General features: G+C 37.2%; 1 protein-coding gene across 9 annotated transcripts in view; it reads right to left on the bottom strand.

Annotated features, from left to right (window-relative positions):
- LOC128583038 (general vesicular transport factor p115-like) overlaps positions 1-27,525 on the bottom strand; it is an 86,321-nt gene that overhangs the window by 51,154 nt on the left and 7,642 nt on the right. For 6 of the 9 annotated variants that reach the window (XM_053586862.1, XM_053586864.1, XM_053586863.1 and 3 more), the window contains exons 2-4: positions 17,739-17,825; positions 17,593-17,657; positions 10,058-10,134 (exon numbers count right to left, since the gene is read on the bottom strand). In XM_053586862.1, coding sequence (XP_053442837.1) covers positions 10,058-10,134; positions 17,593-17,657; positions 17,739-17,825 — 229 coding nt within the window. Of the gene's footprint in view, positions 1-946; positions 2,444-10,057; positions 10,135-17,592; positions 17,658-17,738; positions 17,826-27,525 lie in introns of those variants that run through there. The other 3 variants (XM_053586865.1, XM_053586868.1, XM_053586867.1) reach the window with 3 other exon arrangements.

A 27,525-nucleotide genomic window follows, 5' to 3' on the forward strand; every position in this document is an offset into this window, starting at 1 on the left:
CATGATGATATGTTAAAGTAAGTATCCTTTAACTGAAGAGTTAAGCAGAAATGATATGCTTCCTGAAACAGTATGGCTGGTGGTGATAGCACAGTTACGATGTAAAGCTATATCCTTAAAATAAACTTTCATATTCACTTAAATTCTTTTTAATTTGTCGAGTGCTTAAATATGATATCTTAAGAAAAGATAATTAAATATTCACATTTTCTCAAAGACATTTTTACCTTAAATTTCTGTTAGGGGTTAGGAAACTGAAGTGATAGAAATATTCTGTCTTGAATGTGGTAGTGGGTATATGTCTGTCTACTTCTGTCCAACCTCACAGAACTCTACAACTTCAAATAGTAAACTTTTCTGTATAGAATCTCAACCCCCACATCCCACAAACATTAGCAAACATGTAGTCCCTTCTAATTGTTAGTATTACTGTATTTATTGTAAAAGTAAACCAATTATCTGTATATTCGCCAGTATTTTTTTCACATTCATATCCTATAAAACTATTTGGTGATAAAAATCAGAATTTTAGCCAGGTGTGGTGGTGTGCAGCTAAGGCAGGAGTATTCTTGAGCCCAGGTGCTAGAGGCCATAGTCACTGCACTCCAGCCTGGGCAACAGAGCAAGGCCCTGTCTCAAAACAAACAAATCAATAAATAAACAAAAACCAAACCAAACTAAATAAAACAAAAAACCTCCTCCATATTTGACATTTAATTTACCATTTACTCTTTAAAAGATTTTGCTTTTGTTCTTAAAGCTTAAAAGTCTTTCGGATTAAACTATTTGTTGTTTCGATGTACTTTGTCAAAAAAATGTAAAGGATCACTAAAAATGGGAGCAACAACTGCCAAAACAAATTATCATTTAAGATCTGCCTATATTCTAAACTCAATTCCGAGACGACGAATACACTATTCCCATCCCTCACCCACACCAGACACACCTAACTGATCCCAACCTCAGCTGAGCATCAGAGTCCTCATCAACGTCATGCTTCAGGAAGTTGTAAGTCAATGGAGCTGAAGGTCAAGTTCAAGGCTGTTATCCCTGAAAAAGTTCTTTTCTAAATGTGAGGGGGAGGGGGGAGACACTAGATGACAGGAGAAAAACAGCAAAGCAATCCAAGAGTAAGAGATAATCTCATCTAATTATTTGTAGAAATAAGAAAAAGAAAGATACCTAAAATAGAAAAGAAATGTTTTCCACGATCAACTATCCAAATGTGCTAGGTTTATCCTTCAGAAACTTTAAGAAACATTTCTCTCAATCATCTCTTGTATTATTAAAAGAATTCACTGCTTCTTAGCTTAAAACTATATTACAAAAAAAAAAAAAAACAGGGAGATTGCTTTGACTGCTATGCAGAGAACAGATTACAGGAAATAAAGAAAAGAGAATGACATGGCAAGAGGCAATAATCAAAGTTGGAGGTAAAGGTGGCTTAGATCTTAGGGGCCATAATTCTTATGAAAACAGAGGAAAGAGGATTCATCGACATACTGCATAGAGGAATGTGGGGGTGGGAAAGGAGAGTTACCCCAAGGTTTTAGAAGAACTGGGAGGATTGAGCTGACATTTACTAAGATGGGAAACACTGTGAGATAAGCAAGCAGAGAATAAAGAGAAAATCAGAAATTGAGTTTGGGAAGTGTGAGGTTACAAAACCCCAAGTGAAGGGACCAAGCAAGCAGCCTTATAAATATGAGCACAGATGTCAGTGGAGAGGTCTGCACATATGTTAGAGTCTTTTTTTTTTTCCCATTTTTAATTTTTTTAAATTTATTTATTTTTATTGTTAAATCATAGCTGTGTATATTAGTGCAATCAAGGGGTACAACGTGCAGGTTTCATATACAATCTGAAATACTCTCATCAAACTGTTAATGTAGCCTTCATGGCATTTTCTTAGTTACTGTATGTAGGCATTTGTATTCTGCATTTAGTAAGTTTCGCCTGTACCCATTCTAAGATGCACTGTAGATGTGGCCCCACCCATAACCCTCCCTCCACCAAAATCTCCCCCCTTCCTTGGCCCCATGTTAGAGTCTTAATGAAAAGAATATTTAAAGTCACAAAGCTGGATGACAAAAGACAACTACAAAAAACTTAGAGCTAACATCATAATAATGGTGAAAGACTGAATGACTTCTGTTAGATCAGGAAGAAGACAAGAACGTCCACTCTTACCAATTCTAATCACTAATTGAAATCCTAATTGATGCCATAAGGCAGGAAAAAGAAATAAAAGGAATACAGATTAGAAAGGAAGAATTCTCAAATAAAAAAAAAGGAAGAACTAAAATTACCTTTCTACAGTTTTACATTTACAGATGACATGTTTGAACATGTGGAAAATCCCTTGAAATCTACAAAAAAGCTATCAGAACTAACAGTGAGTTTAGCAAAGTTGCAAGATAGAAGGTTAATAAACAAAATGAATTTATTTCCCTATGCTAGTAATATTAATTAGAAATTGAAATTTTAAAAACAGTACATACTTACAACAGCATCGAGAATGGACATCAGACAATAGACGGGTACTATTTATGCCTTGGAAACTGCAAAACATTACTGAGAAAAACTGAATAAGACCTACATAAATACTATAAGATACAATACATTCCTGTATTAGAAGGTATGATTCTGTTAGGATGACAGCTTTCCCAAACTGACCTATAGTCAACAAAATCCCAATCAAAATCTCAGTTACCAAAATCCTGGTTTTGCAGAAATTGGACAAGATGATTCTAAAATTTGTATGTGAATGAAAAGTACCTAAAACAGTCAAAACAATTCTGAAGAACAAAGTGGAAGGTCTTACACTAATTTCAAGACTACACAGCTACAGTAATCAAGAAGGGCCATGTCTCGATCAAGGGAACAGAAAGTGCAGAAATGTCCTATTAATTAAGTGTAAAACTAGAAATGAGCCACAGACCTAATTTTAAGAGTTGAAACTAAACAGATTTTTTTTTTTTCTTGTAGAGACAGAGTCTCACTTTATGGCCCTCGGTAGAGTGCCGTGGCCTCACACAGCTCACAGCAACCTCCAACTCCTGGGCTTAAGCGATTCTCTTGCCTCAGCCTCCCTAGCTGGGACTACAGGCACCCACCACAACGCCGGCTATTTTTTGGTTGCAGTTTGGTCGGGGCCGGGTTTGAACCCGCCACCCTCGGTATATGGGGCCGGCCCCTTACCGACTGAGCCACAGGCGCCGCCCGAAACTAAACAGATTTTTAAAAGAAAACACGATAAAATCTTAGTGATCTTAGATATGCCAGAGATTTCATTAATAGGACACAAAAGGTCTAAATTATGAAAGAAATTGATAAAATGTACCTAATGAAAATTTTAAACTTTTGCTCTTCAAAAGACAATGTTAGAAAATGGCACAGACTGAGAAATTTGTGACATATACCAAAGGACTTGAATATAAATTACATAAAGAACTTAATATATTCCTGCATTAAATATGACATTTTGTTTAAAAAAAAAAAAACACACACAGGGCGGTGCCTGTGGCTCAGTGAGTAGGGCACCGACCTCATATACCGAGGGTGGTAGGTTCAAACCCAGCCCCAGCCAAACTGTAACAACAACAAAAATATAGCTGAGCATTGTGGCAGGCGCCTATAGTCCCAGCTACTTGGGAGGCTGAGGCAAGAGAATTGCCTAAGCCCAAGAGCTGGAGGTTGCTATGAGCTGTGACGTCACAGCACTCTACCAAGGGCAATATTTCAACTCATTTAAGACAACCCCATAGGACACAAAGGTTTGAATACATCGCTAAAGAAGAAAAATATGTGAATAATAAAAGAAAGAAAAAAGTTACACAAAAGTCATTCAACATCATTATTCATTAAGAAAATACAAATTAAAACTATAATGAGGCCTGGCTGGCCTGTAATCTCAGTACTTTGAGAGGTCGAGTTGAGAGGATTGCTTGAGCCCTGTAGTTCAAGACCAGTCTGGGCCATACAGCAAGATCCCAGCCTCTGCCAAAAATAAACCCCCAAATCAGCCAGGCATGGAGGACTGGGGTGGGCAGATGGCTTGAGCCTAGGAGTTTGAGCTATCATCATGCCACTGACTGTCCTCCAGCCTGGGAGACAGCGCAAGAACCTATCTTTGAAAACTAAGAACAAAACCAAACGAAACTACAATGAGATATCATCACACATGTATTAGAATAGCTATAATGACACTTTAAAACCTGATCGTACTAAGTGTTGGAGATTATGTGGAAGAGACGGAACCCACACACCACTGGTGGGAATATGAAATGGTACAACTACCTTGAGAAATGTGGTTTCTTACAAAGTTAAATAATAAACCCACCATATCACTAGATCACAATTCAGGAGTGGATATATGTTGTTATTTCTCTTCAGTAAACACTATTCTATTACAGAGTTTTACTGAAGAGACATATACAACATACCACTCCTGAATTATGTAGAAATGTTTATAGCACTCAAAAATAGGACACAAAAACCTAAATTAAAAAAATTGATTAAATGGAAGGAATCACAATTTAATAGCTCAAAACTAGAAATAACCTAAATGCTCATCAATAGAATAGATTTACAAGTTGTTTCATCTTCATATAACAGAATACTACTTAGCAATAAAAAGGAATGAACTTCAAAACAATTATGCTAAGTAAAAGAAGTCAGATTCCCCAAGCCACCAAAAAGGGAATATACTATATGATGCCATTTATATAAAATTCTAGGACAATATCTGCACAAACTAGTCCACAGTGACAGAAGGAAAATGTGTGGTTCAATGGGGGCAAGGAGCAGGAGCAACAGATTACAGTATCACAGGTTCATACAAGTCTCGAAACTCATCCAATCATATATTTACATATTTAATGTAATGTTTGCATTGAGCACAAGCTAATAACTTGGTAAGGAGTTAATACCTTTGATTCATTCTGATATAGTAACCTATCAGAATATAATTAAGATTTCTTTTTTTTTTTTTTTGTAGAGACAGAGTCTCACTGTACCGCCCTCGGTAGAGTGCCGTGGCGTCACACGGCTCACAGCAACCTCTAACTCTTGGGCTTATGTGATTCTCTTGCCTCAGCCTCCCGAGCAACTGGGACTACAGGCGCCCGCCACAACGCCCGGCTATTTTTTTGTTGCAGTTTGGCCAGGGCTGGGTTTGAACCCGCCACCCTCGGCATATGGGGCCGGCGCCCTGCTCACTGAGCCACAGGCGCCGCCAAGATTTCTTTTTTTTGGGGGGGATAGGGATAGGGTCTTGCTCTGTCACCCAAGCTGAAGTGCAGTGGTGCAGTTATAGTCTCAACCCCCTGGGCTAAGGTGATCCTCTAGCCTCAGCCTCCCAAGTGGTTAGGATTACAGGCATCCCTACACCTGGCTAATTGTCTTATTGTTTTTTGTAGAGTTAGGGTATATTGCTATATTGCTCAGGCTGGTCTCAAACTCCTGGCCTCAACTGATCCTTCCACCTTGCCACCCAAAGTGCTGCGATTACAGGTATGAGCCACCATACACAGCCAAGACCTACATTCTGAAATGAACTAGTAAAACACAGTCCTGTTCCAAGTATTAATGGTTCCTTCTGGCTTAATGCTGTCAGTTAAAAAAAGTGTTAGTAAGACAGACTTCACTTCTTTTATGTTATAGGCATAAGATAGCATGTCTTACCTTTAATGGAGTTCCTCAAAATTAGGTAAGCAATTAAATAGACAAAGCTCATTCCTTAGTGTAGCAGTATTTAAGCTGTAACTACTATAAACTACTATATGAATTATTATATCTAAAAGTTGTAAACCAAAACTGAAAGCATGAGAAATTATATCTATTATCCATATAAGCAAAAGTATGAGACAAGTAAGCCATCCTCCTTCATCCAGTATACTGAGATTACAACTTCGAGAGCTTAGTTTATTTTTTATGTGCTATAATTTAAATGCTATATTCTACCATACACTTACAATCTGCAAAAGTAATTAGCCATTTATCAAAGATACATGAAAAAAATAAGATTAAAACAAAATGGCCCTCGTTACTATAGTAAAAGTAAACCCAAGACAGGAAGGTAAAACAAAAGACTGCTCTTTTTAAGTACTTTCACTGATGCTTTTCAATTTACAACAGAGCAAACTGAAAACATCATTAAATTGAAAATGCATTTAATATGTCTAACCTACCAAACATCATAGCTTAGCCTAATCTATCTTAACTGTGCTCAGATCACTTACATTAGCCTGCAGTCGGGCAAGATCATTTAACACAAAGCCTATCTCATAAAAAAGTGTCTCGTAATTTATTGAACATTGTGTTGAAAGAGAAAAACAGAATGGCTGTACGGGTACTCAAAGTATAGTTTCTACAGAACTGCAGAAGCCTTTGATTTATTGTTTTCATACCACTGGAAGTCAAAAAATTACAAGTCAAACCATTATAAGCAGTGACCCATACACCTCTGGACACTTTCAGACCTGTTGAGATGATTTGATTTTAACTAAAAATGTATAGATACATTTATTCTTTTTTTTGCAGTTTTTTTGGCTGGGGCTGGGTTTGAACCCACCACCTCCGTCATATGGGGTCGGCGCTCTACCCCTTTGAGCCACAGGTGCCACCCGATACATTTCTTAAAATGTGTTTACAGTTGTACTTTATTCAGAGGTATGAACAACATTCAAAAACATCTCTGGACATTTTCTTTGGCTCTCCACTCCATATCAAGTTCACACCTATATTATGAAGAACAAAACTGCTTTATAAATAGATATATTCTACTGAAAATAGTACTAACTCAAAGTGAAGGAATATCAAATAATCTTCTTTTATAATGTGGTCAATTAAAAAGGTACACCTATACTTTTTGACATTTGTTTGAATCTTCTATAAACTAATATGTAAGTTATATGATTTAATAAAGAATCTAGTCAGAAAAATAAAAATAAAATTGGCCACAATTTTTTCCACTAGAAATCAATTAAATACTAATAAAAAAAGAGAAAAATATATATTAAAAAATCCTCGTACTCACTAGATGATACCGCATAAGTTACATAAACTCTGAGCTTTCATTTTCTCATCTCAACATAAGAGAAAAATAACACCTATCTCAGAGGCTTGAGGAGGATTAAGGGAATGAACACGAAAAAAAGGCTAAGTTCTGAAGGCTTCATACAAATAGATAAAACAGTAACAGAAAAAAAGATTGAGCTGTACTACCCAACAAGGACACAGTCTGACAAAAGTCAAGTACAATGCTCTGGTATTTCAGACAAGGGATTCAAGTGTCACAAAAAGTGATGCTTCACACTTTTATAAGTTAGTTTCCTTGTTAGTTGTTTTGTTATGTATAGGTGACTTTGTTATGTACTATTTTAAAACTACTTTAGATAAGAATATTCCTTTCCTGATTTAAAAAAGCTAAACAAGTCAGGAAAATTGGTAAAACAACAACAAAAATTTGGTTAGTTTAATTATGAGGAAAAGAAATATCAATATTAAAAGTAAATGGAACTTGAAACAGATCATCAAAATATTGGTGAGTTTTACGAATTACTGTAAGAAATGTCAGTAACTAGAACAGTACCGTGCATGCACTGATTTTTAAAGGGACAATATCAATATACACCTATTCTCTGAACTGGAATAACTTCCAGTTCTTACTGAATATAGGTAAAATATGTATGTATACCTTGATAATACATGTATATATACTCAAATATCATATTTGTTTATTTTTTAGAGATGAGATTTCACTGCATTGTCCAGGCTGGGGTGAAGTGGCTATTCATGGATATGATCGTAGCTCACTGTACCCTCAAACTCTTGGCCCCAAGCCATCCTCCTGCTTCAGCCTGCTTGAGTCATAGCAAATATTAAATAAGCTATCGAAAAATTTTTTTTCTAGGAAGTATACATGAAATAATTTTGAATAAATTGTCTTACCAAAGAAAGCCTTTAATTTTATTAAGAGATGTACTAGAATATTTTATGTGTTCTGGACAGTAAATAGATTTAGTAGCCATAGAAATAATAGTAAGTTTATCAAATATTCCTCTTTAGTTAAGGAATTTTAATATAGTAAAACAAATCTTGGATTTCTTTAGCAGCCAGAAGAAACATCACTTGACAGTGTCCTTTTACATTATTAGAAATTATGCCTAAAAGCATCACGCATATGTAAATGCAATCTTTACCTTCAACATCATCTGAAAAGGTAGACAAAAATAAATAAAAGTGGGTGATAAAGAAAACAGTTTCTGATGTACTAGTATACACAATAAAATTGGAGCTTAAAAGTGTCAAACAAGCCATATATATGATACATGTATAGTTTCTCGGAAGAATATTCATTTTAGTTAAAGCTGAGATATCCTAAAAGAGATAAAGCACATGCTATATTTTTAGGACTATGACACAGTTTTATCATTAAAGGGTTACAAAATATTCCTAAAGTAAATAATTCTAAAGTAACGTTCATTACGTCAGCTAAGAATTACCTCTGAAGAAGTAGTAAAGTGGAAGTATCAGTAAAAGAACTGAAGAACACATTTCTCAGTATCTAGATTTTTATAAGACTAATTCTTCAGGATGAGTAAATTTTTAGAAGAAAAAGTCCTTTAAAAAAGTGACTCCATCACTGTTTATTGAAACAACTGTTTATCTTGTTTTATCCAAAGAATCCGTTTTGGATGCTAAATTAAAAGTAAAGAGCCTAAATATGCAAAGAAAAACAAAAAAAGGTGTTCTCTAAACATAATTATAATGTAAGTTTATAATAAAGGAAACCAATTAACTAAAATCTATTGCTGTTATATATATATTTAAGAACAGTCTTTTTCTTTAATGTGGTCAAACAAGTGTGTTGTATCTAATTTTCTTACCTTAGAAATAACTAGAAAAACAAGTATCTTTTTCTTTGAAGTATGCTGTGTTTATTGTATTTAAGTGTCATGTGACCAATACCCTCTTTTTCCATGGGTACCAAATTATATCCACTAAATATTTTTCACCCCTGAGGAATCAATAAAGTTGAGTAATAGTCTAGATATCACAGAGAAGTAAAAATGTAAATAAAAGGATAATTCGGTCTAAGGAATTCTGACTGTTCAACACAAACTTTCAAATGTCCTCATTACTAGCATTCTGTGAAGCTAATACCCACATATATTCCTGCTCCTTTATTTTAATAAAACAATGCAACAATATACACCTACATTTCTTTATGATTAATCTATTCACAATTTTGAAAGAACACTTAATTTCAGTGTAAATTAGACTTATAAAATACATGAATACATTCATCTTCTGACTTTATAAAATAATGGAAAACCCATTTTGTCCTACAGCAGCAGCCAATGTGATAGTAAGAATGTGCTCTCCAACAGAAGTGCACAGGGCTGCTCACCATGTATGTTTCCCTGCACATAGGACAGAACGGGCACAGACTTCCAAGCAAGAATTTCAGTGACAACAAAGTAAGTAAATGACAAACCGCCTTACTTTTAGTATGCAGTATTTTGAAACAAAAAAGAAAAAAGAGGATGCATGAGAGATATGTGTGGATTTCAAATTTATTCATTATCACTGCACACCAGACTTAATATAAAGAAAAAGTACTTTTTAAATTTAATAAATTGTTGCTCTAAACATAAGCCCTATGTGTAAAGTTTAAGTATTAGGAAAAACTCTTGAATTTCATATTGCCTACCAATAACAACATATAAATTAAAGAGTGTGATTTTTCAATCAATAGCCAAAAATGATTATTTAACTCAGAACTGGCCAAAATGTATACTGCCTAACTAAAACTAAATACAAAGAGGGCATATTATTACTTAAAAAAGAAGGTTCTTATTCCATCTCATTATAATGTTCCAAATCATTCACAATCGCCCTAAAAATACATTTCTAGAACTAAAGCTATATGCTTATTAAAGAAAAAAAACTTATACATAAATACATTTGTGACATAAACTCAACTTTAAAAGCAGCAATATTAGCGCAACCCAGGTAACAGAAAAGACAATAAAAATAACTCAAAACTTACCTACTTCTTCTTCTTCATCATTAGATATTATATTATATAGTGTGTCCAAAGCATAACCTATTATTTCAGAATCCGAACTGGAAAAAAGAAATTGTTAAACTTTTACACTGCTACTTAGAGTGTAAATTTTTATGACTGCTTTTACGTAGTCATTAAACAAAACCACATGAAACAAAATTCTACTTCTAAAATCCTATTCTAAGCAAATATCAGATTACAAACTATAAACGTATATGGAAGATTGTATAATTGCAAAAAATCAGAAACAAACTAAATGTTCAATAATAAAAGAAAATAGTATGGGGAGATGTCTGTGGCTCAGTGAGTAGGGCACTGGCCCCATATACCGAGGGTGGCAGGTTCAAACCAGCCCTGGCCAAACTGCAACAAAAAATAGCCCGGCCTTGTGGCGGGCACCTGTAGTCCCAGCTACTCAGAAGGCTGAGGCAAGAGAATCGCCTAAGCCCAAGAGCTGGAGGTTGCTGTGAGCTATTGACGCCACAGCACTCTACCAAGGGTGACAAAGGGGAACTCCGTCTCTAAAAAAAAAAAAAAAGGGAAAAAGAAAACAGTATGGCAAATCCATACATATCATGTAGCAATAAAAATGCTTTTCATTTTTGGGTTTTTTGAGATACTTTCCTGCTCTGTGGCTCTGACTAGAGTGCAGTTGCATCAACATCGCTCACTGCAGCCTCCAACTCGTGGGCTCAGTTGATCCTTGAGGCTGCCTCAGTCACTTGAGTAGCTAGACTATAGGAATATGCACCACATCCAGCTAATTTTTCTATTTCTTATGAAGATGGGGTCTCACTTTCTTGCTCAGGCTAGTCTCTAACTCCTGGCCTCAAGCAATCCTCCTGCCTTAGCCTCCCAAAGGGCTAAGGTTACAGGCAAGAGCCACCACACCCGGCCAAAAATGTATTCTTAAAGAACATATAAAGCCATGATAATTTTAAAAACTCCTGATAAGATGCCAAATGGAAAAAACTGAATAAAAAAATGTATGTACAGAATAATCACTGTATATCTGTGTCTATACATGTGTTTTAAAATAGTATACATTTATAAAATGAACCCAATTTTAAAATCAGCTAAAGTAGCACAACTCAGATAATTTTATGTATATGTGTTTATATATGTTTTTTGTTTTAAATATACATACAAACACACACATAACATTATTTCCAATTGGACTTTTAAAGTTTGTTTCCCTTCTCTATTTATTATTTTCTTAAAAGAAAAATCTTACAGCAAACAGGTACTATTTATACAGTCAAGAACTATAAGAATTTGTAGTTGCTGACAAACAGACAAATTCTGAAATAACGTAAAATGATGGCATTTAGAGCAGAAAGCAAGAGTGAGAGATCCAGGTTTAAAGATTCAGTGACTATGAAGAAGTGATCAGGACTGATAAATACAAAGATAAGGTATCAAAAGGGATTGCAACCAAAGGATATAAATATCAAAGTCGATTTTTAAAAAATTATTTACTGAGGTTGGGCACAGTGGCTCATGCCTGTAATCCTAGCACTCTGGAAGGTGAGGCAGGTAGATTGCTTGAGCTCAGGAGTTTGAGATCAGCCTGAGAAAGCAGTTATCTAAAAAATAGCTGGGTGTTGTGGCATGTGCCTACAGTCCCACCTACTCAGAAGATAGAGGCAAGAAGAGAATCACTTGAACCCAAGAGTTTGAGGTTGCTGTGAACTTCCACCTAGGGCAACAGAGAGAGACCCTGTCTCAAAAAATAATAATAAAATAAAAATAAAAGATTACTTTTGTTTTGTTTTTGAGAAATTTAGAGGGGCATCTTTTAAAAAACTTGAGAACCTAATAATGGAAGGGAACTTCTGCAACATGATAAAGGCATGTATGAAAACGTCGCACTCAACTTCCTATGTAGCGGTGAAAGATGGAATGCTTTCCATCTTACCGCTAGGGTAAGGAATAAGATAGTGATGCCCCCTCACCATCTCTAATGAACACTGGACTGGAGGTTCTAACTAGAACAACATGCAAGAAAATAAAAGGCATGCAGACCGGAAAGGAAGAAGAAAAACTATACCTTTTCACAGATTACATAATCTCATACATTAATTCATTAAAATCTTAAGGAATTCATTAAAACTTACTAGAACTAATAAATTCAGCAAAGTTACAGGATACAAGCTAAATATACAAATGTCAATTCTGTTTCTACAAAATAGCAATGAACAATCAGAAAATGAAGTTAAGAAAATAATTTCATTTAAATAACATCAAAAAGATTAAAATATTAAATATTAAAATAAAATATGTAATATTAAAACTTTGGAATAAATTTTACTACAGATGTACAAGATTTGTACACTGAAAACCAGAAAACATTGTGGAAAGAAATGTACCAGATCCAAATAAGTAAAAAGACATTCTGCACTCAGGGATAGGAAGAGGTAATACTGTTACAATGACAACTTCATTTACAGATTCAACACAATGTCTATCAAAATTCTTGTTCCTGTTGTTGATAAGAAATTGATAAGCTGGGTGGCACCGGCCCTATATACCAAGGGTGGCGGGTTCAAACCCGGCCCCGGACGAACTGCAACAAAAAAATAGCCAGGCATTGTGGAGGGCGCCTGTAGTCCCAGCTACTCGGGAGGCTGAGGCAAGAGAATCGCCTATGCCCAGGGACTTGAGGTTGCTATGGACTGTGAGTGCCACGGCACTCTACCGAGGATGATAAAGTGAGATTCTGTCTCTACAAAAAAAAAAAAAAAAAGAAAGAAATTGATAAGCTAGTCATAAAAGCCATATAGAAATACAAGGGATTCAGAATAACCAAAACGATCTTGAAAAAGAATAGCAAAGTTGGAAAACTCATATTTTCTGATTTCAAAACTTATTAAAAATTTACAGCAACCAAGACTGTCTCGAACCATGAAAAAGACAGACATATAGATAAATAGAATAGAACTGACAATGAAGAAATAAAAAGTAACATTTATTTCAAAACTGATTTTCAGCAAGGATGTCAGGACCGTTCAATCAAGAAAGAATAGTCTCTTCAACAAATGGTGCCAGGTCAACTAGACATCCACATGGAAAAGAATGAAGTTGGTTCCCTATCTGACAGCACATACAAAAATTAACTCAAATGGATCAAAGACCTAATGAGCTAGACCTATAAAATCTTAAAAGAAATCGCAGATGTAGATCTTCAAAATCTTGAATTAGGTAACTGTTTCTTAGATGCAACAACAAAAGCACAGGCAGAAGATAAAAGAAAGAAGTTGGAAATTTAAAAACTTTTTGTTTTTGTTCTCACAGGGTCTTATTGTTACCCCAGGCCAGAGTGCCAAGGCATCACCTGACTTATAGCAACCTCACATTCCTGGGCTGAAGTCATCTTCCTGCTTCAGTCTCCCAAGTAGCTGAGACTTCAGGTGCTCACCACTATGGCCAGCTAATTTTTCTGTTTTTAGTAGGGATGGGATCTCACTCTTATTCAGGCTATTTCTGCTCAAACTCCTGAGCTCAGGCGATGCTCTTATCTTGGGCTCCGAGAATGTTAAGATTTTGGGCATTAGCCACTGGGCCTGGCTAATATTAAAAAACTTCTGTGCTTCAAAGGATACTATTAAGAAAGTGAAAAGACAACCCGCAGAACTGGAGAAAATATCTGCAAGTCACTTATCTTATAAGGGACCTATATCCAGAATATACACATAACCCCAAAATGCAAAACACAAATAATCTAATTAAAAATGAATGAAAGATATGGATAGACATTTCTCCAAAAAACATAAACAAATGGCCAATAAGCACATGAAGAGATGCTGAACATCATTATTATTAGGCAAATGCAAATTAACACCACAATCAGAAAATATTATGGAATACCACTTATACTCACTAGGGTGGTTGCAAAAAGGGAGGGGGACAATAATAAGTATTGGTGAGGATGTGGAGAAACTGGACCTTCATATACTGTTGGAGAAAATATAAAATGGTATAGTCCCTATGGAACAGAGAGTGACACTTACTCAAAACGTTAAACATAGAGCCATCCCAGACCCAGCAATTATACTCCTAGGTATTATATATCAAGAAAACTGAAAACATACGTTCATACAAAAACTAATACATGAACGTTCATAACATCATTCAAAATAGTCAAAACCTGGAAATAACCCAAATGTCCAACAATTGATAAACGGGTAAATGAAGTGTGGTATATCCACACAATGGAATACTATTCAGCCATAAAAAAGAATGCTGTACTAATACATGCTTCAACATGGATGAACCTTAAAATGTCAGGCTAAGTGAAAGATGCCAGACACAAGACCACATGCTGTATGATTCTACTCATATGAAATGCCCCAAACAGTAAAATCTATAGACAGAAAGTGAATTAGTGGTTGTCAAGTACGGTGATGGGGAGGAATAAAGAATAGATATTGGATGTGGGTGTGTGATGCAATGCTCTGGAATTAGATAGTGGTGATGGTTGCACAGTTTTGTGAACATACTAAAACATACTTTAGAAGAGTAAATTGTATGATATATAAATTATAGTTCAAGTAAAACAACTACTGAGGTATCATGGATTGGCAATATTAAGTTTCAGACAAGTTTTGGGCCTTGAGTCTGAGAGTTAGGAGAATGAGCAGGGAAGCAGATCCACAGCCAGACGGAGCTGCAGGCTAAGCCAAGAAAGGGAACGTGACTCTCTTCAATGCTGCTGTGGATGAAGGGGATTCAGGGCAAGAACTCTCAGTGTTAGTTACACAGGCCAGGACAAGAAGCACAGAACAGTAATGAAGGTGAAGAGCAAGTGGAGTAAGAGAGAGATGGCTGTGGAACACAGACCTCTGCATTTAATGAAGTTTAAAAAAACATCCACAGAACACTAAAAACAGACGAAAATATGCTAATTTAGCACAAGAAAGGGAATGAAATACAAGATGGATCACAGAAGTTTTGCTTTTTTATTGTCTAAGAGTCCCAAGAAAACATTCAGCAGCCCTTGACATAATTACCTATTCACATATTCACAAGGCTATGTTGTATATTCTACTCCTAAGTATGATGGCTGGCACACAGTAAACATGCAACAACAATTTTAAGATCTATTACTTAATCTCTATCAAGAGCATTTACACATTTATTTCGTGCTGTGTAGTGAAAATAACAATGAAGTGGAACGCTGCATAAGAAGCGGTGTTCTACTTTCCACACCGAGATGTCAGTCATTTCATTCCTATCTCAGACTCAGGGAGAACATGCACCTGTGATCTAACAAATATGGAATAAAGAAAGCTTGTAAGTACGTATAAGCATCACACTAATCTTCCTTTTTTCCAGCTTTTCTAACGGCCACCCATATTCATTGGCTCATGACCCCTTCACTCCATTTTCTTTTTTCTTTTCTTTTCTTTTTTTTAAGAGACAGAATCTCACCCTATTGCCCTCAGTAGAGTGCTGTGACATCACAGCTCACAGCAACCTCCAACTCCTAGGCCTAGGCGACCCTCTTGCCTCAGCCTCCCGAGTAGCTGGGACCACAGGCACCCACCACAAAATCCGGCTACTTTTTGTTGCATTTTGGCTGAGGCCAGGTTTGAACCCGCCACCCTTGGCATATGGGGCCGGCACCTTACCCACTGAGCCACAGGCGGCACCCCCTTCATTCCATTTTGGGAGCCAGCAATAGCAGCTGCTCTTCTCCTATCACTACACTTCCACCTGTTTTGCCTTCCTGTTCCAATTTTAAGGACCCTTGCAATAACATTGGGTATCTGGATAATCCAGGATACTCTCCCCTTTTTAAAGTCCTTAACTTAATTCACATCTGCCACGTCCCTTTTGCATGTAAGGTAACATTTGCAGGTTGTGGTGATAAGCATATAGATATCTTTGGTGGGCCATTATTGTACCTTCCACAGTTATCCACTAGGATGCTAAGAAGACAAACAATTCTGACACATTCAATGCATTGATCCAAGTGCATTAGACTCAGTTGGCTTTGAAAGGTAGTCAGTGTGGGTACATTGTCTACAGAGAAGACAAACGTCTTAACTGGTATGAATAAGCAGCTAGGAATTGCTGAACTATAATCGAAACACAGGCCATGAAGTTAGATAGATAGGCAGTACCCAAGACCTATAATAGCTTAAATTATTTGCTTTGTTTGAGAAACTTGGACTTCACACTGGACAAAGCATCAAATAGGTGAGTGACAGAGATCTGCATTTCGGAAAGACAATTCTTGCAACATATGGACTGAATGGAAGTATAAAGAGATCAGAAACAAAGAATAGTTTACAGGTGGTGGAGATTTTAATTTATGTCTAAAACTCTTTGATACAGCTCTCTTCGAAAGGTAGAAGCTAATCCTCCCCTTAAGCATGGACTGTACTTAATAACCTGCTTCTAATAACTACACTGTGGTGGGACCAACAGTATGTGACTTCTGAGACTAAGTTAAAAGAGGCATTGTGATTTTCTCTTTGTTCTCTCCAGGATCACTTGCTATAGTGCAAGCCACATGGTGAGAAACTGTGGCCTCTTTCCAAGAGCAAGCTTGGAATCAGGTCCTCCCCCACCCCCGGTCGAATCTTCATATGACTGCAGATCTCTGTGTCTTGACTGCAACTTCATGAGACCCCAATATCACCGCAATAAGCCATCCCCCAATTCCTGAGCCCTGATCCACACACACTGAGATAATAAATATTTCTTATTTTGAACCACAAACTTTAGCAGTAATTTGTTATGCAGCAAAAGATAATTAAAACAGAGACTATGAATGTGGTTTAAGCCACTGATATTGAGAATAAGAACAAAGGCTGATAGAGGAAACGGAGAGAAAAATCATGGATTTCAGTTGTTTTTTGGTCTGTGAAGGCATAATGGGTTCAGAACAAGTATGAGGTCAACAGGAATACTCCAGTCTCTGGCTTGAATGGAAAGGTGCTATTGACCAGGCTGAACTCAGTGCAAAAGCAGCTGAAGGGGGCAAGGAAGGGCTAGAAACAAGAGAACTAGAGATACATGAGCTTTTGAACAATCTGAATTTAAGGTACCTGCAAGAGACCTTGGTAGGGTAGAAAGGTCTGATGAGCAGCTAAACCATGTAAGACATTCCACTAGAGCTAAGACTCAAAAGCTATCTGTACAGTTATTATAATCAAAGATGGAAATAAAGTCTCTTAAAAAGAAGTTGGGATAACTGATATACCATAATATGAATATTATAACATGGTATATATTGATAAGTGAATATCCAAACATCTGTTTGCACAGTTCAAACCCCAAATCTCAAATCTTTAATTAACAGTTACTTCATTTTTATATCTCTGCTTTAATACTTAGCATGACGGCTTACACCCAGTGTCCAATAAAAATTTATTGAAATAACAAGTGAAAGTAAAAACTTAATAGCTTAAATATGTTGATAACTTCTGGAATAGTGATATTGACTTTAAAATAAATTAATTGAAAGTTCATGAAAAATTAGGGAGAAAAATCATTAAACAGAGACTCACCGATCTGTTTGTAAAACATGGATAAGGTGTTCCATTGCTTGGATACCCACTTCCAAGCGATACTTCTGCACATAAAAAGGAAAAATGTTATTAAAATAACTAATATCCAACCTAAGAAAACTAACAACTTATGAGGTTTTACGGACCTTCGATAAGGATTTGAGAGCACGCACAGCATTCCTGCGATCATCCAGCAAAGTAGATGAAGCTACTCTGTCACAAAGCTTTTGAATCTGTCATGGAAAAATAAAATAACATTAAAAGAATAAAAAGAAAAAAGAGACCGTAAAGGTTTTATCCCCCAAATCTATAGCTCATAATATTAAAAAAAAAATTCAGCAAATAGGACATTGTGGAAATGCTCTCTCACAAATCTAAGTTATTTATTAGGTAGTATTATTATCTCATTGCAAAGATCAAACAGATTCTTTGTAAAGACCACAAAGCGGGAATGGGTGAAAGGGAATCCAATTAAAGTAAGTCACATAAATTCAGGAATTACGGAAAATCTTGAGTAGAATTACAACTTTCTAAACATGCCACAATATGACTGTTTGACTCAAGAGGAAGCATAATCCAATATGGTAATGATAGATGGCAGAAAGTTATTTAAATTTTTTAAAATAATAGTTTACATGGTAACTTAGGTATCCTAATCTTTCCATTGTATATTTGGTAAAGAAAAGTCATAAATGGGGTGGTGCCTGTGGCTCAAGGAGTAGGGTGCCGGCCCCACATACCGGAGGTGGTGGGTTCAAACCCAGCCCTGGCCAAAAACTGCAAAAAAAAGAAAAGTCATAAATGTATATCAATAAAGCTTTCGGTGTGCCTCAAAATCTATAAGTATAAAATATTCCTATTATAATTTGTAGGAATTAAAATCTGAACTAAATTTTAAAATAAATCTTGGAACATTACTTATAAAAGGGAAAAATAAGAAATAAGTTAACTATTAACTTACTTTAATAACATTTCTCAATGAGAGAAGAAAAGCTAAGTAAGTTGTGGTATTTTCTGGTGAAATACCATACAACTATTTAAAAGAATGAACTGTACCAACATGAAAATACCATGACACAATAAATATGAGAAAAAAAGCCTGCTATAACAACTATGTGCAAATTATAATCCTACAGAAGCAAAAGTACCAAACTGTGTATATTAAATCACATTAAAAAAGAATTTGGGCAGCTCCTGTGGCTCAAAGAATAGGGCACCAGTCCCACATGCCCGAGGTGGTGAGTTCAACCACCAGCCCCGGCCAAAATCTGCAAAAAAAAAAAAAAAGAATTTGGGGACTGGTACCCTCCAACCTTTTCAGTGGTGCATAGCTGAGAATAAATAACAGGGTGTGGCGGCTTACACCTGTAATCTTAGCACTCTGGGAGGGAGGATTGCTTGAGAGACCAGCCTGAGCAAGAGCGAGACCCCATCTCTACAAAAAAATAGAAAAATTAGCTGGGTGGCATGTGCTAATGGAGGTGGGGGATCACTAGAGCCCACATGTTTGAGGCTGCAGTGAGCCATGATGACCCTGTCTGAAAAACAAAGAAAATAAGGAGAAAATATTAAACTTGCCACTTAAAAAAAATAAATAAATCACTCTCGTTCTAAAACAAAATATGTTGAGTTTTAACAGCAAGTACATATTCTTCTCAACTGGGGATTGTAACTGGAACTTTCTCAACCCCACCGTAAACCAATGAGAGTCAAAGGTGAATCTAAGAATAACTTATTTATCTAGCACCATTAGAATAAATGAGTGATTTCAGATACCTGCTGTCAGATTCCAAAACTTTACCCTAGAAGTGAGAACAATGTAAACTAAAAATTGTACCCTCATATTAATTCGAAAAATAAATAAATAAATAAAAAATAAAAACCAAAATGGGGGGCGGGGTTTCTGTTTTAGTGGTTTCTGATGGCAATCCAAAACGAGTTACATGCTTCTTTATTTTTTTTCTGTTCTTAGAGTCTTGCTCTGTCATCTGGGCTAGAGTGCCACGACCTCAGCCTAGTTCACAGCAACCCCAAACTCCTGGGCTCAAGCAATCTTCCTGTCTCAGTCTCCCAAGTAGCTGGAACTACAGGCACACACCACCACACCTGGCCATTTTTTCTATGTTTAGCATAGAAAGGGGTTTCACTCTTACCCAGGCTGGTCTCAGGATCTCCCCACCTTAGCTCCCCAGAGTAGTAGGATTACAGGCATAAGCCACCACGCCAGTCTTCTTTGTCTTCTTAAACAAAGACAATTATAAACCTAAATTCTATTTAGCATATAAACCTAAATTCTCTCCTATATGATATAAAGAATGTGTTAGATATTAAATGAAGAAGTAGGCCAGGCACAATGGCTCACTCTGGGAGGCTGAGGCTGGTGGATTGCCTGACTCTTGGGTTCCAGATCAGCCTGAGCCAGAGTGAAATCTAGTAAGTAAAAATAGCTGGGCCTTGTGGCAGGCACATGTAGCCCCAGTTACTTGGGAGGCTGAGGCAAGAGAATCACTTGATGAGCCCAAGAGATTGAGGTTGCTGTGAGCTGTGACACCAGAGTACTCTACCAAGGGTGACAAAGCAAGACTGTTCAAAAAAAAGAAAGAAATATAAAAGGCTATGTATAGTACCTGGCATCTGTGAGTTCTCAATAAATGTTACTAAACTTTATCATTACCAATTTTCTTATGACTTCTTCTTCTTATTCCACCTTTTCAGGCTTTTGGCTAATATTTCTATCATCTGTATCTCTAATAGACCATCCAAATTTTACAGATTTAATTTGCTACATAGTAAGATACTCAATAATTAAATAGCACTGTTTACAACCAAAATGTTAAGGTTTGAAATTGATATTACATAGACTTCGCAACTTATATATCTGCTATTTGGAGGCCTTACTACCTCCCAATATTCCAGAAGGTTGAAGGTAAAAAGTGGTATCTCCAGGGCAGCGCCTGTGGCTCAGTGAGTAGAGCACCGGCCCCATATACCGAGGGTGGTGGGTTCGAACCTGCCCCGGCCAAACTGCAACAAAAAAATAGCTGGGCGTTGTGGTGTGGTTGCCTATAGTCGTAGGAGGCCAAGGCAAGAGAATCGCCTAAGCCCAAGAGCTGGAGGTCAGTGTGAGCTGTGACGCCACAGCACTCTACTAAGGGTGACAAAGTGAGACTCTGTCTCTAAAAAAAAAAAAAAAAGTGGTATCGCCATAAAGAGTGTTAAGTAGCTACTCTTTACAGACAATTAAAACCAAGTGAATGGAAAATGTATTACATATGTTCCAAAGCCTACAAAGATTTGCCCTTGTTTTAGTCCAAACAGGTATTTTTCAGCTGATATTTACCAAATTAAAATTTTGTAGCTCAAGTGTGCTTAATTTCTATTCAGAAAGATCTCAAAAACCATTATTCCATTTATTCCTCACTTGAAAAACCAACTCAATGCAGTTTAATTATGCTCCATTGTCCATTCTCTCCTCCTTCCCTTCAGCTACTTAAAGCCTCTGTGCTTTAGCTAGGCATGCGGCTTCTACCTAGACTCTGTCCCAAGCCTTCCTCACAGCTGGGCACGGACAGTGACTACATTCTGGCCAGGGAGTTATGGATACCTTCAAGTTCATGTCCTTAAAAGGAAGCTATTTGGCAGTGCCTATGGCTCAGGGAGTAGGGCACCAGCCCCATATACTGAGGGTGGTGGGTTTGAGCCCGGTCCCAGCCAAACTGCAACAAGAAATAGCTGGGCGTTGTGGCGGGTGCCTGTAGTCCCAGCTACGTGGGAGGCTGAGGCAAAAGAATAGCATAAGCCCAAGAGCTGGAGGTTGCTGTAAGCTGTGATGCCACAGTACTCTACTGAGGGCGACAAACTAAGACTTTATCTCTCTTAAAAAAAAAAAAAAAAAGTAAAAAAAGGAAGCTATTTGTTTCTCACTCCTCTGTCTCGTTGCTCAGTCTAGTCTGGAAGTTGAACCAGATGATTAACGAGGTACCATACGACAATTCAAACAAGTGCAGCATCCTAGGGGATGGAGAAGCAGATAAAAAGCAGCAAGCCCAGCTACTTTTTTGTTGCAGTTGTCATTGTTGTTTAGCTGGTCTGGCCTGGGCTTGAACCCGCCAGCCTCGGTGCATGTGGCTAACGCTGTAACCACTGTGTATGGGCCCCAAGCCTAGCCAGTTTTTATTAAAGTCAAAAATGTTTGCCCTTAGGTCTTTTATCAAAGTATTCTTTATCTCAATATACTATTAAGGCATAACATTTCAGGTGACTATTCTGAACACCTGGAACAGAATTTCACCTTCTGAATAAACACAGAAGTAAATACAGTCAAGGTATGTAAGGTTACAAATAGAAAACAAGAAACAGATCTTTGGCCTGTTTCTTTTTTTTTTTTTGTAGAGACAGAGTCTCACTTTATGGCCCTCGGTAGAGTGCCATGGCATCATACAGCTCACAGCAACCTCCAACTCCTGGGCTTAAGCGATTCTCTTGCCTCGGCCTCCCGAGTAGCTGGGACTACAGGCGCCCGCCACAACGCCCGGCTATTTTTGGTTGCAGTTCAGCCGGGGCCGGGCTTGAACCCGCCTCGGTATATGGGGCCGGCGCCTTACCAACTGAGCCACAGGCACCGCCCCTTTGGCCTGTTTCTTAAAATAAATCTCCAATATCTACCATTAAATGTTCTAAAAAACAAATACAGCTACACATCTCACAGTAACATTTTGGACCATGTATATGATGGTGGTCCCAAGACTATAATGGAGCTAAAAAATTCCTATCACCTCAGTGACAGTTGTAATCTTCTTATTGGTGGATATGTCATTGTGTTTGTGGTGATACTGATATAAACAAACATACTCAGCTGCCAGTGTACGGAAGTACAGCAAATACACAATACTTCACTATGCTACTGCCTTATGTATTCATTATACTACATACTTTTTAATGGTTATTGTAGAGCATACTCCTCTACTAATTAAAAAGAAAAGGTAACTGTAAAACACCCTGATGTAGATGTTTTAGGAGGTACTCCACAAGAAAGCGCTGTTCTTAGGAGATGACAGCTCCCTATGGATTTAAACCCCAGAAGACTTTAACGTGACACAAGACGTAGAGGTAGAAAACAGTGACACTGATTATTCTGCCCTACGTAGGCCTAGGCTAATGTGTGTGTGTCTTAGTTTTTAAACCAAAATTTTTTTTCTTTAAATAGAAAAACCTTATAGAATAAATATATAAAGAGGCCAGGAATGGTGGCTCATAGTTGTAATCCTACTACTTTGGAAGGCCAAGCTTGGCTGGAAGATCACTTAAGGCCAGGAGTTTAAGACTAGCCTAAGCTGGGGCGGCACCTGTGGCTCAAGGAGTAGGGCGCCGGTCCCATATGCTGGAGGTGGTGGGTTCAAACCCAGCCCTGGCCAAAAAAAAAAAAAAAAAAAGACTAGCCTAAGCAATATAAGGAGACCATGTCTATATAAGAAAAAAAAAAAAAAAGAAAAATATTTTTGTACTATACTATACAATGTTTTTGTTTTACGAAAAGTCAAAAAGTAAAAATTTATAAAGTAAAAACATTATTATAAGCTAAATAATTTATTGAAGAAAATTTTAAAAATAAATTTTGAAAGTCTATTTTCTATAATGTCCTAGGCCTTCACATTCCTTCACCACTCCCCCAGCGCAACTTCTAGTCCTGCTAACTTCATTCCTGGTTAAGTGCTCCATACAAGGACGTCACTTTTTATCTTTTATTACCATCTCTGTATTTAGATGTTTAGATACACATATACTTACCCTGTGTCACAGACGCCTACAGTACTCAATACAGCACATACAGTACAAGTCAGCAGCTCGGGCGCAGTGACTGTCCCACAGCAGCAGCACTGGTGGGCTATACCACCTGAGTCCGTGTGAGGGACTCCATGATGTATAAACAATGTCGAAATCACCTACTGACACATTTCCTAGATTCCTGTTGTCACATTCCTGACAGAAATGACTGTATCAGAATATAATTATTCCACTCATTTGTGTAATTATACACAGTGGTAAATACAAAGAAAACACTCTGGAAGGATATACAAACTTTATTAGAGATTACTCTTGTGATGAGAGATGAAGTTGTGAATGAAGAAAGAGGCAATTTTAGACTAAATACTGATTTGAATCATTTACAATAAGCATGTTTTTACTATTGCTTCAATTAACTAAAGAGAGAAAATATAAAGAAATTTCCAGAATATATCAGACCTTGCTTTTATCCTACTACCTGCTCTAACCTGATTACCCGAATGCCTTACTATTCGTGTCCTTTATGAATACAACCGATTCTCATTATTTGCAGTAGTTATGTTCTATAAAGTCACCATAAACACTGAATTAGAAATACTAAACCACCACCCCTAAAGGAAATTCAAGGTTAGTTTTCTGAGAGCCTCTGATCACAAAATTTTTATCAAATGACAAATACAAAACCTTGTTTTATGTGTATTCCTGTTTAAAGACTTCTTATGTAATACATACCATACTTGATCACTCATGCTGAACTCATGGCCAGCAGCACTCTAACTCACGTCTGAACAAAGCTTATGCAACGTACACCTCTTGTCTGTAAAGAGCATCATAGCCTTCTTGTGCTACATTTGCAGGCCATTTTGAACAGGAAAATCACCAAGAAAAAAATACAAAAAAATGCAAAAAACGCAACAACATTTAGACTGTGAAAAGGACTCCTGTTTGAAATAAGGAGACAGAGCATCTCCTTAGCAGGGAAATGTCCACTGGGGACGTCAGATTTCCTCACCGCTCTGTGCATGTGAGTATTGTTTTGGGGGTAGTGAGTACGTGAATCTGCAAATAGTAAGTTGACAAAGCTCAGCGCCAGCCACATACACCAAGGCTGACGGGTTTGAACCCAGCCAAACAATGACAACTACAACAAAAAAATAGCCAGGCGTTGTGGGGGGACGCCTGTAGTCCAAGCTCCTTGGGAAGCTGAGGCAAGAGAATCGCTTAAGCCAGTGGTTCTCATTGCCTCCTAATTCCGTGAACCTTTAATACAGTTCCTCATGTTGTGGTGACCCCCAACCATAAAATTATTTTCGTTGCTATTTCATAACTGTAATTTTGCTACTGTTACAAATCGTTAATATAAATATCTGATATGCAGGATGTATTTTCATTGTTTTTTTTGTTTGTTTTTTGAGACAGAGCCTCAAGCTACAGCCCTGGGTAGAGTGCTATAGCGTCACAGCTCACAGCAACCTCAAACTCCTGGGCTTAAGCGATTCTCAATGCTTGGCTATTTTTTGGTTGTAGTTGTCATTGTTTGGGCAGGACTGGGCTGGATTCGAACCCACACCTCTGGTGTATGTGGCTGGCGCCTTAACCACTTGAGCTACAGGCACTACCCTATATTTTCATTGTTACAAAGGGGTCATGACCCACAAGTTGAGAACCACTGGCTAAGCCCAAGTGTTTGAGGTTGCTGTGAGCTGTGATGCCAATGCACTCTACAGAGGGTGAGGGTGACATAGTGAGACTCTGTCTAAAAAAAAAAATAAAAAAAGTTGACATAGAATAAGAATGGACTGTATCTTATTTATTTATTTATTTGCGATAGAGTCTCACTTTGTTGCCCTATGGTAGAGCCCTGTGGCATCACAGCTCACAGCAACCTCAAACTCTTGGGCTCAAGCAATTCTCTTGCCTCCGCCTCCCAAGTAGCTGGGACTACAGGCACCCACCATAACACCTGGCTGTTTTTAGAAGGTCTTGATCTGGCTCAGGTTGTTCTCGAACTTGTGAGTTCAGGCAATTCACTCACCTCAGCCTCCCAGAGTGCTGGGATTATAGGCGTGAGCCACCTGCCCGGCCTGTACCTTAAATACAATCTTTCTAAGTCAGTTTCATCATCTGCAAAATGGAAGGATAAACTAGGTGAATTCTAAGGTTATGTAACGCTCAAAACTTAGAATACTAGAATGATACTCAATGTTATCTAATAAGTAATAATGTATAGTATTCACTATACTATTTGAGTATTTAACCAATTTTTAAGCCAACATTTAAAAACTGAAAATTTTCATATAAAAATCCAGATTTCTATCTTTTCTTGAAAAATATTAGCCTGATAGCTAATGGTAGCTGACACTATATTTCATACAATTAAGAAGTCATCAATTTAAAGATCTACCATATTATCAAGAAAAAACAACAACCCCAATTGTGATTACAAAATGCACCCTGATTTCAGAGATGTTTAAATGCTATGTGTACCTTAGAATCAGTAAAATGTTACACATTTACATTTACTATGTGCGAGCTCTATCCTAAAATCTTACATTTTAAAAGTCATTTAATCTTCACAAAACCCTGTGAGATAGGCACTATTACTACCTATCCACATTTCAGGGATGAGGAAACAGGCACAGTGGTTAAGGAACTTGTGCATGTTCACAAAACTAAGTTGGTGAGCTAGGACTCAAAGCTAAGCAGTTTGAGGGCTTACCCTCACGTTACATTGGCTCTGGCAGCCTACATTCCAGTAGCCAACAACTGGCTGGAGCTTAGCACTAGCCCCATCCTTGACACAGGATAGGGAGGCTCCAGTTTCATCTCTTCTCTGACCAGATCTGCTGCTTCACTGATTCCACCCAACTGGAACTTGAACTTGTAACCATTGTGTTAAACAACAGGACACTATACATTAACAAGAAACAGTTCTAGCAGGAAAAATACATATCTGAGTAAAATTTAACCCATAGTTTTATTTAGGACCAGAAAGGGGAGAAAGGGGCGATAATAGGAAAAATTTAAGTGACAGAAGTTTATCAACTAATTCATATTATGCTAACTAGTTTATTAGGTGCTCTGAGAGACACAAAGATGAACAAGATATTGACTGTGTTGTCAAGAAGCTTGTACAGACCAGGCCAGTGGCTCACGCCTGGAATCCCAGCACTCTGGGGAGCCAAGGCAGGTGGATTGCTGGAGCTTAGGAGTTCCAGACCAGCCTGAGCAAGAGCAAGACCCATCTCTACTAAAAACAGAAAAACTAGTCAGGCCCTGTGGCAGCCGCCTGTAGTCCCAGCTACTCAGGAAGCTGAAGCAAGAGGATCACTTGAGGTTGCTGTGAGCTATGACATCACGGTACTCTACCCAGTGTGACAAAGTGAGAGTGTGTCAAGAAAAAAAAAAAGCTTTTATAGTCTCTTAAAAAAGATTATAGTGTGCTTAACAAAAGTAACTGAAAAACTGCTAATTTTAATACTTTCTAATAAAGCTCTATATGCTTTAACATGAAAGGATCACCAAAACACATCAATGAAAAAGGTAAGCTACAGTATAAACAGTATGTTATTTATTTTAAAAAGAACAAACTTGCTAATGCTCATACAAATACATAATTCTATACTACATAGAGACATGATTATGCACAAAGGTCTGGAAGGACTTACACCAAAGTAGTAGTGGTCATCTCTAGAAAGATAACTGAGATCAGAGATGGGAATCAAGGGCTTAAAATTTTCTAGAATCGTTTGCCACTTTACATAATAAAAAGATGAAGAAGATAATACAAGGTGTAACATTAAGCAGCTCACGCAGATGACTGTGTGAGAACTCTGTGTTTTAAAAAATTTTTTTAATGTATTTACTCAAGGCATATGCCATGTTTTGACATACAGTGAGTGTACTTAGGCAAATGAATAAACTCATCCTCTCACACGGGTACCCTTTATGTATGTGTGACATGAACACCAAAAATCTACTTCACTACATAATACAAAATTGTAACTATAGTCTTCATTTTGTATCTTAGATTTCCAGATTTATTCACCTTTCACATCTGCAATTTTGTCTCTTTTTCCCTACATTTCCCTATTTCCTACTCCGTATAGCCCCTACCCCCACACCCTGTAAGAACTCCTCTTTGTTTCA

The sequence above is a fragment of the Nycticebus coucang genome, chromosome 4, assembly GCF_027406575.1.
Source record: "Nycticebus coucang isolate mNycCou1 chromosome 4, mNycCou1.pri, whole genome shotgun sequence".
Lineage (NCBI taxonomy): Eukaryota > Metazoa > Chordata > Mammalia > Primates > Lorisidae > Nycticebus > Nycticebus coucang.